This window comes from Triticum dicoccoides, chromosome 1B (assembly GCF_002162155.2).
Source record: "Triticum dicoccoides isolate Atlit2015 ecotype Zavitan chromosome 1B, WEW_v2.0, whole genome shotgun sequence".
NCBI lineage: Eukaryota > Viridiplantae > Streptophyta > Magnoliopsida > Poales > Poaceae > Triticum > Triticum dicoccoides.
In genome coordinates, this window is record NC_041381.1 from 696,017,021 (window position 1) to 696,032,380 (window position 15,360).

Below are 15,360 nucleotides of genomic sequence, written 5' to 3' on the forward strand. Positions count from 1 at the left end.
ATATCACAGGCATAGCAGACATATGACATATCCAACACACAAGTTTCATCATACATACATAACCAACACATAGTTCCATCCATACATATTACAATAGTTTCACATTGTTCATCCAACACATAGTTACATGCATCCATATAACAAGTTCCACATTGTTCATTGATACAAAAGAAAAGCAGGAAGGGGAAACAAGCACTCCATCCATGCAAGCTTCCGTGAAGTGAATGAAATCTGCAAAATGGGAAAAAAGAAAGTTAGAAGAAGAATACTAGAAGAAGAAGAAGAAGAAGAAGAAGAAGAAGAAGAAGAAGAAGTAAGCATACTTAGGTAAAATGGGCCTATCTTTTATTTTATGTATTTACTTTCATGCAAGAGTCAAAGTTCTTCTCTCTATTTATTTTTATTTTCTCCTTTGGCAAACATCATGTGATGGGGAAAGATCTAGGCACATATATCCAGTTGAATATGGGTCGCATGAGTTATTATTGTTGGCATGACCCTTGAGATGAATATGTTGGGAGGAGAAACTATAAGCCGATATCTTTCTATGTGTCCGGGTGAAACATGTTGCTCATGTGTATGCGGTGATTGTTAGCAATCATAGAAGACTAAATGATGGTTGAGTATGTGGACTTTTCTAAAGACTCCGATATGTGACCCTTCCTGAAAAGATAATGAATTGTAGTTGCAAAGTTGATTGAGAACATAGTTTGTTGGTTTCCAATAGAGTTACTTCGATATTGTGATGAATTGTTACTTGTTCATGAGAAGTCTATGATAGAAGTTTTATGATAAAGTTTGTTGCTGTTATAATAAGTTACATGATGCTGCTATTTCCTCCATATTTTTGTTTTTATCGACACCTCTCCCTCTAAGCATGTGGACATGTTTTTCGATTTTGGTTTTCGCTTGAGTACAACCGAGGTCTAAGCTTGGGGGAGTTGATACGTCCATTTTGCATCATGTTTACCTACTGTTATTTATGTTGCTTTATTGCATAATAATGCTTTTTGGAGTAATTCTAATGAATTTTCTCTCATAATAAGCAAGGTATGCACAAAGGGGGAGAATTTTGGCAGCTGGAAATCTGGACCTGAAAAAGCTACGTCAGGCTACCTATTCTACACAACTCCAAATGAGCTGAAACATTATGAGGATTTTTTCTGGAATAAATGAGGATTTTTGGAGCCAATAAGTACCAGAGGGGGCCCACTAGGTGGGCACAACCCACCTGGGCGCGCCAGGGAGCCCAGGCGCGCCCTGGTGGGTTGTGCTCACCCAGTCCCACCTCTGGTGCCCCTCTTCTGGTACATAAGTCATTTTGACCTAGAAAAAAAATAAGGAGAGGACTTTCGGGACGAAGCGCCGCCTTCTCGAGGCGAAACCTGGGCACGAGCACTTTTGCCCTCCGACGGAGCAATTCCGCCGGGGGAACTTCCCTCCCGGAGGGGGAAATCACCGTGATCATCATCACCAACAACTCTCCCATCTTGGGGAGGGCAATCTCCATCAACATCTTCAACAACAACATCTCCTCTCAAACCCTAGTTCATCTCTTGTGTTCAATCTTTGCACCAGAACTATAGATTGGTGCTTGTGGGTGACTAGTAGCGTTGATTACATCTTGTAGTTGATTACTATATGGTTTATTTGGTGGAAGATTATATGTTCAGATTCATTATGCTATTTAATACCCCTCTGATCTTGAGCATGATTATCATTCCTGAGTAGTTACTTTTGTTCTTGAGGTCACGGGAGAAATCATGTTGCAAGTAATCATGATGATATGTATGTTGTGATTCCCTTAGTGGTGTCATGTGAACGTCGACTACATGACACTTCATCATATTTGGGCCTAAGGGAATGCATTGTGGAGTAGTTATTAGATGATGGGTTGCGAGAGTGATAGAAGCTTAAACCCTAGTTTATGCGCTATTCCGTACGGGGCCGATTGGATCCAAAAGTTTAATTCTATGGTTAGGATTTATTCTTAATACTTTTCTCATAGTTGCAGATGCTTGCGAGGGGGTTAACCATAAGTAGGAGGTTTGTTCAAGTAAGAACAACACCTAAGCACCAGTCCACCCACATACCAAATTATCAAAGTAGCGAACACGAATTAAGCCAACATGATGAAAGTGACTAGATGAAATTCTCGTGTACCCTCAAGAACACTTTGCTTATCATAAGAGACCGTTTTGGCATGTCCTTTGCCTCAAAAGGATTGGGCTATCTTGCTGCACTTTTGTTACTACTACCATTAATTTCTCGTTACAAATTATCTTGCTACCAAACTACTCTATTACTTACAATTTTAGCACTTGCAGACATTATCTTGCTGAAAACCACTTGTCATTTCCTTCTGCTCCTCCTTGGGTTCGACATTCTTACTTATCAAAAAGGCTACAATTGACCCCATATACTTGTGGATGGCAAAGAATTGGCTGTTGGCAAATAATATCTTTGTCTTCAGCCAGTTCTTTGCCGTCCGTTTTTTAGAAGCAGACGGCAAAGACCTTCTTTGCCGTCCGCTAGCAGACGACAAAGAGCTGGCTGATGGCAAATTCTCTGATTCCAATAGTGAAAATATAAAAATACAATATTATTGCCTCTAGGGCATAGTTAATTCCAACAGTTGTGCCGTCACGAGAGGGTACTTTTGTTCCCATTCCACACTGGCTAGAACTCGATCCAACTTCTCATACGTTGGATTCTCCAAGTTTTCCTCCTAAGTGTATTGTTTGGCTGTGAGATCAATCCCTCTGAGGTCCATACTCTCAATGATCGCATTAAACACAAAAGACCACATCCCGTCGAAGTTATCATTATTGTTCTCCTCTCTCCGCCTAATAATATTGAAATCAGCGTCAACCAAAATGGGCAACCTTTCCTCCCCGCAAATCCTTACAAGATCTTCCAGGAAGTCGGGTTTGAACCCAGGCTGTGTTGCGCCATACGCTGCAACCAGAACCCATCTGAAACCATCAACTTTTGACCTCGCGTGAAATTTGACAACATACTCACCCACAGACACATTACCCACCTTCAGAGCTTCGCAATTAAGTCCGTGTAAGATCCCGCCAGATCTTCCCTGAGGTGATAAACAATGCCAATCAAAATATGAACCACGGGATATAGTTCCAAGAAATTACGAACTAAACTTATCTCTACCCGACTCGAGTATAGCAATAAAGTATAACCTTTTCTCTCTAGATGTTTCTGCCAAAAACCTTCTTTTAGCCAAGTCCGCTAGACCTCTGCTATTCCAAAAGATGTCTCTCATTCTTTGTCATGGAATCTTTTCTTGAATTTGACCCTCGGATTGCGATGCACCGCAGAGAGAGAGAGGGTGTATCTTTCTTTTCTATGCGCGTTTGGGCTCTCCAACACATTTCCATCTGTGATTGCATCCTTGAGCATCCTATCCATTAGAGTAGTCAAATGATAGAAGAGCGCAGGGAACATACAATTCTTGCTGAAACCTCTAAAGAAAAGCGCCCGAAAAGTATTCGCCCAGATTAGCATCTTTTTGTGGCTCTTTGAAGCAAGAACAAAAAAGCTGAAACATCCAAGTTGACCATTGTTCTAATCAGCGCTACATCGACCCATGAAGCGGAGAGCTGGAGGATTCGCGTACGCCAAACCATATTATACACGGTCTGCACATGTCTATCCGGTCCGTTGGCAATACAGTACATGCATGCATGTTGGACTCAGAGCAGAGCAGGATTAAGGCTGGTCATAGTGGGAGTAACATAAATAGTAACATAGATGCCACATAAGCAAAAGTGATGATGTGTTAAGTAGTTAATGAGAAAAGAGATAAATAGAGTAACATAATATGTTACCATCACCTAGCGGTTTCCAATGCTAAATGAGTCTATGAAGTAATAAATAAAGTGATGCATGACACTACATATATGTTACTACCCACTATAGAGGTAGTAACATAGCCTAGTAACATATACATGTTACTAGGTTTAAGTTACTCCCCACTATGACCAGCCTAACGTCGAGAGTGCAGAGGTTTCCATGCACTGTTGACTGGTCGTAAAACTCTACTTTTCTCGCTAACAGCCGCCCGCCACTTGGGCAGTAGCAACGTGGATTAACGTGAGGAGCGAGGAGCGAGATGGAATCCTAGGGTGCTGTCTCGTCCTGACGTCCGTAATTAACGTGTCGCCTTGTAGCGTGCAGCCCGCTCTGTCCTGCACTCGAGACGCAGAGTGAGATTCGTTCTTCATGCGCTCCTACTGGAGGAGGTCTGCTATATAGACCAGCGTTGCAACGACAACAACACAGATAGATACGAAGGAGCAGCATTCGTTGCCGGGATATCGTCCAGCGCTCTGCTCTCGGGTTGTCGTGTCTAATGGCGCGAGGTAAGCCATGCATGCATGTCTACATATACTTATATACACGACCCTGCTTGGGATTTCATTTGCGCTGACTGGACCGATCGAGAAGCGGCAGTTCCAACGCTAGCACAAGATAGCCCTTGGATTTGTTTCTCGTTTTTCTTTTCATCTTGTTTTTTCCCTTTTATTTCGTTTTTTTTTCTTTGTCAATACACTTAATTGCAAGATTATATATATATAGGAAGGGAATTAGCCAGTACTACCTGATTATCACTATTTGGTTGCCAGGTTCCTGAATAGTATTAACTTACACCGATCCAAAATACTCCTTCATAACACTAAAGTCTAAAACCATGTAAAACAAATATGTAGTAACAATAAACTATTAGCATGGTAATTATTCCTTCTTAGTCTATGAACCATAATACTGTAATCTAATAACTGGTGCAACAAAAAAATTCGCCGAAACGTAGCCACACGAGATATAGTTTTGAAACGGGATAACTAAACAAATTACATGTTTAGGAGATAAATCATTTTGCAGTTTTCACATTTAACAATTAATGAGAGATATCAGCATGAGCTGTGAAATTTTCGCGGGCATGCGGTTGGTCGGGGGAAAAACACACGCAAAATAGGCCTAGCACTAATTTGCCTTTTTTTGTTGCAACTGATTAGCTTTCAAACCGAGTTTAAGCTCACCGGCATGCCATCGTCAACAGACTTGTTAGAAGCAGACACTGCACGTTGGTAATGCCATGCATATGCATATCCACTAATTCATCCTGCTTCCATGTAGATGCTGGACTCTCACGCGTGGACAATGAATTTGATACGAAGTGCTGCAAAGCTTTCACCATCCAACAAGTCGATTCGTCTGCTTTCTCAACGTGGATTAGGTGAGACCGGCAAGTGTCCAAACACCAACGAGACTATATTTGTCTTGTTAACTTGGTGGTGTGCATTGCTTGCTTCCATTATCATTCATTCTGGCAATGTTACCGTCTCTCGCTATGGAATAGACCTATATACCAATGTATTAGTTCCGCATTAAATTCGCCTTCATAATGAACAGTTTTGCTAAGTCTCAGTAGCAGTCGACTGAGACTTCGTTCAGTCGATGCTATCTTCCATTGATTTTGCATGGAGATTCGTGCAAAAAAAATTCATTTTTTTTCTTTTTACATACTATATCACTTGACTGGGACTTGATTAAGTCTCAGTCAACTGAGATCTAGTCACAGCCTTTTATGAAACCCTAAAACTCGGTACAACCCACATGGATTTTTCTTTCTTATGAGCCCTTAGCCCACCCATTTTCGATGCCATTGCAACTAGGAAAAATCAGATGAAACATTCCCAAAACTTGCATCTAGCCATTTCCATTTACTATTTATCATTTAATCTTATTCCTTATGACTGCCTGAATGAAGTGTCGTCCTTTCGGTCGTCATGGACCTCGCTGAAGGAGCCAAATCAAGCTAGAATGCATCATATCCCAAAACAAAACAAAACAAAAAGCCAAGACCAAAAACTACTGCAAGAGGCCATGCTACGCCAAGGCAGGGCGAAGGACGGTTACTCACTCTAGGGCTGACCTGCTCGATATGGCTCCAACAAAGAGATGGCAGAGCAGATGAAATCGCAAAAAGAATAGATCCGGGAAGAATGCTGCTTTGAGATCCAAAAAGACATGGAGTGATGAACATGTAGATCCGGTCTTGTAAGTTTTTTTTCCTTCAGATCGGGCGCATGATGATATGCATAATGATGATACCTGGTGCTAAAGAACAATCGACGGCCTGCCTCTTATCCACAGCAAAGGACTACAAGGATCATACATGATGACATGGAGCAGCATCTAAATATATTGCATTAATGAAAATACATATGAGAATTTTTAAAATAAAGAGTGAAATAGCAAATAAGGTCGAGGCACTATTAATTACTCGATGATTCTTGCAGGCAGATGGAGGATTCTGAAATGCCGAGTCGGACGCCGTCACGGATGGACGGAAAAATGCCCTGCCAAAACGAAGCTGACATGAGTGGTGTCCGCATATCCAAGGTCCGCGAGCAACTCCGCCGCGTCGTCGACGAAGACAGCTATGCGCCGCACTACGTGCCAATCGGCCCTTACCACCGCAGCCGCTCGTCTCCATGGATCGAGAAGACGAAGAAGCTCTCTGCCGGCTTCCTGCAAAGCCTGTCCGAGGAACATACGGAAGGTGGCCTCACGGGCGTGATGGAGAAGCTGGAGCCCCTCGCAAGGGAGCTCTACACCTCCGGCGGCGGGCTCGGCGACATGACGCCGGAGCAGTCGTCGAGCATGCTGCTGCACGACGCGTGCTATCTGCTCCTCTTCTTCGTCGACTACATGTCCGGCAACCGCGCTCCTCCAGCTCCAGCTGATGACGATGAACATCCAGTCAGCCGCAACACCTTGGTACGCGACGCCGTCTTCCTCCGCGAGAACCAGATCCCTTTCTTCCTCCTCCAGGGTATCCACGAGCGTGTCACGGGAGGCACCACCTCCGTCCTCGACTACATAGCCATGCCCATCCAGGAGCTGCTGCAGCAGCAGCTCTTCATCAGCAGGAAGCCCCGGCCGCCGCCTCCGACGTGTTCTCACCTGCTACACCTCGTGCACGCCTACTTCCGTCCCACGCTACAGCCGACCAAGAGCGCGGCCATGTGCGGCACGGTGGTGACGGGCCGGTGGCGCCGGGCGGCGGAGTACAGCAGGTACGCCAACGTTCGGCTCATGCGCCGGGACTTCCAGGACGGCGTGGAGTCCTCTGTCTTGGACGTGCAGCTTGAACGAGGCACGCTGTGGATCCCTCGCCTGCGTATCGACAGCAACACGTGGACGATCCTTCGCAACCTGATGGCGCTGGAGGAGCAGGCACACCGGAGGCCGGTCACGGCGTACTGCCTCTTCATGTCGCAGCTGGCCTGCACGGCGGAGGACGTCCAGCTCCTGCGGAGGGCAGGGATCGTCGACCACTTCCTGGACAACGACGAGCAGGTCTCTAAAGACTTGGCTGGTCTCTGCAACGGGGTGGTCATCGACATCGACGACCTGGACAGGAACTACCTCAAGCCCATGTGGCACCAGCTAGAGAACCGCTTCTACAGCCGTGCGAAACGACTCATAGGGGCGTTCCGCCACGGCCAGAGCTGGGAGATCACTGCGGCGTTCCTCATGGCTGTCATCGTCATCGCATGTCAAGTGATGCAAACGTTCTATGCAGTTGCTCGCGGTGGACACTAGTCCACCCAAACATTATTGTTCTTCTCCCGTTGTTGTTCTTGTCCTTACCATATTCATGTTTTTTTTCGTATTTTAACTTGGAAAGATTATGTATGTGCCACTAGCTCACACGGAAATGTATATTACTCTAAATTATGGACGAGCCACACCTACTCTGGCGGAAACTTTCGACGACATTATGTTAGAACTTTGCTAGTAGTACTTGGACACGGCTAACCAAACTAATCAATCCGTACGTACAAGACCTACTTGAACTAATACTCCGGGTGCAACGTTAACATGGACACGTACTAAACCTGGCATAAACTAGTACTTTCTAGATGCTTAAGTTGGACCTACTAAACCGTATCAACTCAAACTCAGCTAGCTTACACCACATATGTAAGCAACCAAGTCAAGATTACTCTAACACATTATATTTCCCATCAGCAGGACTGCCCATCAGGGCATATACAATGGTGTTATCTTAGGTGTGCCACATGGAATAGTTGCTGAGGTGGAGGAGAGAGAATCCATAAGAAAAGGCTTGTCTTCTCTTATTTAAGAGATGATCTTTTAGACCAATATGTGTCACCATGATTTTAGGAATAGCTAGTTATCTTAGATAAGACTAAGAGATAATTCATTGTATACATGTTTTATTATCATCTCTAAATTACATGCAAGGTTTAAGATAAAACTATCATATCAATCATTGTGCATGCCCTCATGCCACTAGAACAGCCTTTATTGTGGTCTCCTTTTTTTTTTGAGCTGCTGTAACCTTTATTATAAGTTCAAAAACATAGGGATACAGATAATTTCGGGCAAGATGCTAAGCCACACGTGGCGCCCGGGGCTTAGAGAAGCCGCTGCCTTCGCCAAGGCATGGGCTTCTCCATTGTGCTTTCTACTTTCATGTATGAAATCTACATCCTGGAATTGCCGCCTTTGATATTTGATGTCCTGCAAGATGGAATGGTAGTTGCAAGGAGCTTCAGCTTGTACATTCGCCACCACTTCCAGACAATCTGAGGCAACACAAAATGACTGAATATGCAAATCCGCTGCCAGTGAGAGAGCCTCACTACAAGCCTGTGCCTCAAGGATGGTAGGGTCAGATCGGCCCTCATAGATGACTGCCGAGGCGCCTAGGTACTTCCCCAGTTTGTCCCTGCACACAACAGCTGAGGCCGCCTTGTCTCCAATCTTGGAAAATCCCCCATCGACATTCATTTTGGCGTCGTGAAGCTCGGGCGGTAGCCAGTTGGCCCGATTCGGAACCACTTGATCCCCATGTGTTGCATGCGGGTCCCTGCTATTTACATGCAGGTCCCTGGGTGTTGCATGCAGGTCCTTGGGCCTTGAATTTCAGTCTGGGAGCATATCGAGTTCGGCTAAAAACTTCTTAATGAAAACGTGGGTGCTCAGTGGGCTCTGAAATTGGTTGTCGTGAATGGCCCGACGTCTCGCCCACCAGATGGCCCACATGGTGACCAACACTTGTGCTAGATCTGCCGAAGGTAGTGTGTCGACCAGCCATAACATCCATAGCTTCGCATCCGTCTCCCTGTTCGAGATGATTGTTTCCAACAGATCTTCTTCGGTGAGTGCCCAGACACACCGGGCCATGCGGCAGTCGAAGAGAGAATGGCATCGGTCCCGGTTCCTTTCACGAACCGGGACCAATGCTTCGTCTATATAACTAGCACTTGTGAAAATTTCATTCAGTTCGTCTTCCCCGCCCCGACGACGCCGTCAGGCTGCCCCTCTGCGCCTCGACGTCGCCGTCGTCGCCCCTGCCTCCGACGCCGTCCCGCGCCACCCAGACACCGTCGCCGCCCCGCGCCCCCTGCCCCATCGCAGCCGGCCCTGCCTCCTCGTCGCCCGTCGCCGCTCCCCTCACCGTCGCCGTCGTCGTGCCCTGCTTCATCGTCGCCTGCCGCCGCTTCTCTCACCATCGCCGTCGCCGCGCCCCTCACCGTCGCCATCCCCGTGCCCTGCCTCCTCGTCGCCGCCCCCTTGCGCAGTGAGCTCTATATGAATTTTCCTAATTTAGATGTGTAGTTAATTTAGACGTGTAGTTTAGATGTGTAGTTAATTGAGTTGTAGTAATTTGTTCATATTGTGTTAGATTTTTTTTTGTTTATAGATTTTTTTGGTGATATTATTGTTGAATATGCAAATGTTTGTATGTTCATATATATGCAAAGAATATGTCAATTTTTTTCATAGAATTTTTATGATTTTTTTCTGTTATAATTTTGTTCATAGAATTTTTATGATTTTTTTCTGTTGTAATTTTGTTCATAGAATTTTAATGGTTTTTTTGTTCATAGAATTTTGTTTGTCAATTTATGTATATGTTCATATTGTGTATGTATAGGAAAATTGTGTATGATCAAAGTCAGTTATGTATACGTTCACATTCAGAAGAAAAAGCAGGAGAGGAAAAAGGAAAATAAGAAGAGAAAGTGTTTAATATAATTAGTTAAAAAATAATAGAACTAGTTAAACTAGTTTATTTTTAGTAAGTACTACTTTATTTTATTTATAGTAAGTGCTTAGTAGTTTAACTAATTGATTTAATAAAACTACTTTGTTTTACTATATATAGAAGTAGTTTATTTTTAGTAAGTACTACTTTATTTTATTTATAATAAGTGATAAGTAGTTGAACTAGTTGATTTAGTAAAACTACTTTATTTTACTATAAAAGTAGTTTATTTTTAGTAAGTACTACTTTATTTTATTTATAGTAAGTGCTTAGTAGTTGAACTAGTTGATTTAATAAAACTACTTTATTTTACTATAGAAGTAGTTTATTTTTAGCAAGAGAATTAATATAAATAGTTTATTTTTTTAGTTCAAGCAATTATTCCCGCATCGGTGTCGACGATGCCTATCCCGCATCCTCGTCGTTGACTCGGCGGAGGAGGCCGGCTTGATCAGAGAGACCATGTCCGGGACTGGGCTCCGCCGGGCTGGTATTGGGAGGTGCTACCTTTCGGGGAGCGTAGGTTGGTGAGGAGCCAGCCCGTAGTTGACCCGATCATTGTTTGGTGGCGGTCGCGTGGGCCAGTGACGGTGCCGAGGCTTCCGGACACCGCGGAGGTGGTACGTCACCGTGTCAGCGAGGAGGACGAGCACGTCCGTCGCTACATGGTTGTGTTGGAGGGCAGGTTCGACAATACCTGACAAGTTCTTCAGGGATCTCACTAGAGTTATGATCCTGTGATGGTTCCTTCTCTTATTTAAGAGATGATCTTTTAGACCAATATGTGTCACCATGATTTTAGGAATAGCTAGTTATCTCAGATAAGACTAAGAGATAATCCATTGTATACATATTTTATTATCATCTCTAAATTACATGCAAGGTTTAAGATAAAACTATCATATCAATCATTGTGCATGCCCTCATGCCACTAGAACAGCCTTTACTGTGGTCTCCTTTGACGGTTTGACCTCTTTCTTCCCGAATGGGCTACACCAGATTTCCACGCCATTAGGGCCCAAAAAATCAGCTTTTGGTGGGTGAAGACGTGAGTGTACCGTCCTCTAAAAAAAGGTAAGTGTACCGGACACAAAAAGAGTGCCAAATCGAGACGGTAAGGGAGAGGAGGAAAGAGCAAATGTGTGGTAGGCAAGAGATGTCGGAGGTGCTGAGGCGGCTTATATTGGCCAGCCGTGTGGCAAAGAGCTATAGGATGCCTGTCCAAAGTTGTGAACATGAACAAAACTCAAATCAAGATTTCATAACTCAGGTTTTGTAATTTTCCAAAGGTGTGATTTTTTTACAAAAAATTATAACTCGGGTTTTGTATTTTTCTTGGCAACTACTCCCACCGTTCCTAAATACTTGTCTTTCTAGAGATTTCAACAAGCGACTATATACGGAGCAAAATGAGTGAATCTACATTCTAAAATATGTCTATATACATTCGTATGTGGCGGTCCATTTGAAATCTCTAAAAGGACAAATATTTAGGAACAGAGGGAGTAGGTCATATAAAAGGACCCTTTGCCTTGTTTTTTTTTGGTTTTCTTTATTTCTTTGATTTTTTTCGAATGGGTCCAAAATTGTCGGCATTGTCATTCCTATAAAAGGGTCGAATCTTTCAATTTCCTGTGTGTATACTGCATAGCATCCTACTTGGTACTTTAAAAGGATTTTCCCCAATTTTATGACCAAACTAGAGCACATTTGTAATTCAAATTTCTATAATTTTTTGAAAATTGGAGTGGTGCCGGTTGCCAAATTATTTTTTGTACATGCTTAACAGAAAAAAAAACCTTTTTGCCACTTAAAAAATGTTATTTAAGGTTTAACAAAACTTGAGGTGATAGAACACGATGTAATGATGATGCACAAACAAGTTATGAATCACAGTTTCTCTCTTTTCCATTACAAGGAATAGAGTTGTTTCGTGGATACACCTGTTATTGTTTGTTGCCAATCGTATGTGTGACGAACAGTTGTCTACCGTCATTGGAGCAAATTCCAGTTTAGATATGTACGCATGTACTAAGTCACCCTTGTTCGTGAGTAAGGGGACAAGATTAAAGCCATAGAGAAGGAAAGAAGGAAAGAAGGGGAGCAATGTTTGCAAACATTTTCAGCAAAATTATTTTGATTTAAAATATCTCAAAAATATTCCTAAATTGTTATTTTGGGTTCTATTTAAAATAGAAAGGAGCGGATGAGGGATTTATTTAAAACCTAGGATTAGTTTTGTAAAAGAAAAATAGGGTTTGCACGAAATGATATTTAGGATTTAATAAAAATGCCAGGTGATAGATGATGATGTCATGATGATGCACAAATAAAAACAAGATGAAACACTAATGGTGGTATTTTCGGGGACGTTACAATATCCTTCTACTTATAATAGTATATATGCTAGCGTGGTGAACACAGACTCCCTAAGAACGATTTTAGCCCTATTGTGGTTTTCATTATTTTTCACCACTTTGTTCTCTCTTGCTGTTAAATAATTCGGTTTTCCTCTCAACACCATCACAAACAAATCACTTTCACGACTGTTTTGCTTGGAACTTAAGATTAATTGCAAGCACTCTTCAATAAACCTGAACAAGAAGCAAATGGTCATTTTTCTCAGCTCTCCGTGGTTCAATAAGCTAACTCCGAAAACAACTAGAATAACCTTGGCACCAGCAGGCGCCACCATTCCAGCCAGTAGAGAAGTGGATCTAGTGTGAGGCCATCTTGCCAGCAGCATGCTGATATGGTCGCACTCCGCGGTAGCTGCATCGAGGATGTACTCTCCCGCTCTATCATCACATGCACCATTTCCCTATGGTGACTAAGGGGGTGTTTGGTTATAAGGACTAGATTAGAAAAAGTCCCTTTTAGTCCCCATATAACTAAATAGGAGGGACTTTTCCTTAAGGGACTAGAAAAAAGACCCTTAGAGTCTTTTTTCTTTAGTTCCTGTGACTAAAAAAAGGTCTAGTCCCTTGCAACCAAACACCCCCTAAGGCGGGGACCGACGTCTATTCGTGGACCCAAATCGGTGCCTCTAGATTTAGTTCACTAGTAGAAAATAGGGCTTTTGTTCGGGCCTGGCCAGCCCATTAGTCCCGGTTCCACACAAACCGGGACCCATGGGATGCATTAGTCCCGGTTCGTGAGCCCAGGGGGCCGGCCGGGACCTCGTGGGCATTGGTCCCAGTTCGTTTCGACCCATTTGTCCCGGTTCTAGGCACGAACCGGGACCAATGGTCCTCGCTCCTGGCCTACATACATTGGTCCAGGTTCGTTCCTAGAACCGGTACAGAAGGGGGAGCTTTAGTACCGGTTCAAGCCTCGAACCGGGACAAGTGAGTTGCCTATATATACCCCATCGCCGCAGCAGAGCACTCCACAATGCTCTGTTTTTTGCTGGCTGGCATGGGGGAGGGCATTGGGTGCTCTAACCACATGAGGTGTTCGATGAAATGCCCGAGCCACACTAGTTAAGCTTTCTCCTCTCGAAGCTCGACCTCCGAGCTCCATTTTTCCCAAGATTTGTCTAGGTTTATATTCGCGGTCCTTCACGCCTCGTCCCCGTCTTCACCGCCGTCGATCGCCCGCACCGATCTCGTCGCCGGCACTACCGTGGTGAGCCTCTTGGTCTTATCTTCTTTCTGAAAGAAAAAAATTCTTACTTTAAATAGATACTTGTCTAATTTTCTTACTTTTGAACACATAATTATATATAATGCACACAGATGAACCGGCAATGGATGTACGGTGACAGACACACCTCCGAGTACATTAAGGGCGTGCATGATTTTCTCGAAGTGGCTGAGGCAAACAAGCAGAATGGTTTTATGTGTTGTCCATGCCCTAAATGTGAGAATGCGAAGTCTTACTCTGACCGGAAAATCCTTCATATCCACCTGCTTTACAAGGGTTTCATGCCACACTATAATGTTTGGACGATGCATGGAGAAATAGGGGTTATGATGGAAGACGGCCGCGAAGAAGAAGAGGACGATGACAACTATGTGCCCCCTGAATACGGTGATGCTGCTGAAGATTAAGAGGAACCAGATGATGTGCCCGATGATGCTGCAACGGGGGAAGCTGCTGAAGATCAAGAGGAACCAGACGATGTGCCCGATGATGATGATCTCCGCCGGGTCATTATCGATGCAAGGACGCAATGCGAAAGTCAAAAAGAGAAGCTGAAGTTCGATCGCATGTTAGAGGATCACAAAATAGGGTTATACCCCAATTGCGAAGATGGCAACACAAAGCTCGATACCGTACTGGAATTGCTGCAGTGGAAGGCAGAGAATGTTGTGCCTGACAAAGGATTTGAGAAGCTACTGAAAATATTGAAGAAGAAGCTTCCAATGGATAACGAATTGCCCGACAGTACGAACGCAGCAAAGAAGGTCGTATGCCCTCTATGATTGGAGGTGCAGAAGATACATGCATGCCCTAATGGCTGCATCCTCTACCGCGGTGCGTGCAAGGATTTGAACGCATGCCCGGTATGCGGTGCATTGCGGTATAAGATCAGACGAGATGACCCTGGTGATGTTGATGGAGAGCCCCACAGGAAGAGGGTTCCTGCGAAGGTGATGTGGTATGCTCTTATAATACCACGGTTGAAACGACTGTTCAGAAACAAAGAGCATGCCAAGTTGATGCGATGGCACAGTGAGGACCATAAGAAAGACGGGAAGTTGAGAGCACCCGCTGACGGGTCGCAGTGGAGAAAAATCAAGAGAAAGTACTGGGATGAGTTTGCAGGTGACCCAAGAACGTATGGTTTGCTTTAAGCATGGATGGCATTAATCCTTTCGGGGAGCAGAGCAGCAATCACATCACCTGGCCCGTGACTCTATGTATGTATAACCTTCCTCCTTGGATGTGCATGAGTCAGAAGTTTATTATGATGCCAATTCTCATCCAAGGCCCTAAGCAACCCGGCAACGACATTGATGTGTACCTAAGGCCATTAATTGAAGAACTTTTACAGCTGTGGAATGGAAACGGTGTATGTGCGTGGGATGAGCACAGATAGGAGGAATTTAACCTGCACGCATTGCTGTTTGTAACCATCAACGATTGGCCCGCTCTCAGTAACCTTTCAGGACAGACAAACAAGGGATACCACGCATGCACGCACTGTTTAGCTGACACCAAAAGTATATACCTAGACAAATGCAGGAAGAATGTGTACCTGGGCCATCGTCGATTTCTTCCGACCAACCATCAATGTCGAAAGAAAC

At 44.1% G+C, this 15,360-nt stretch overlaps 1 protein-coding gene across 1 annotated transcript; it reads left to right on the forward strand.

Moving 5' to 3' along the window:
* Window positions 1-5,163: 5,163 nt before the first annotated feature.
* On the forward strand, window positions 5,164-7,735 carry LOC119313332. Its single transcript, XM_037588928.1, has 2 exons — window positions 5,164-5,257; window positions 6,324-7,735. The coding sequence occupies exon 2, from the start codon at window positions 6,328-6,330 to the stop codon at window positions 7,630-7,632; it is 1,305 nt and encodes a 434-aa protein (XP_037444825.1). The 5' UTR covers window positions 5,164-5,257; window positions 6,324-6,327; the 3' UTR covers window positions 7,633-7,735.
* Window positions 7,736-15,360: the final 7,625 nt, after the last annotated feature.

What these genes read in the sequence shown, in the direction of transcription:
- LOC119313332 (XM_037588928.1), top strand. Translation starts at nt 6,328, where the DNA reads ATGGAGGATTCTGAAATGCCGAGTCGGACGCCGTCACGGATGGACGGA.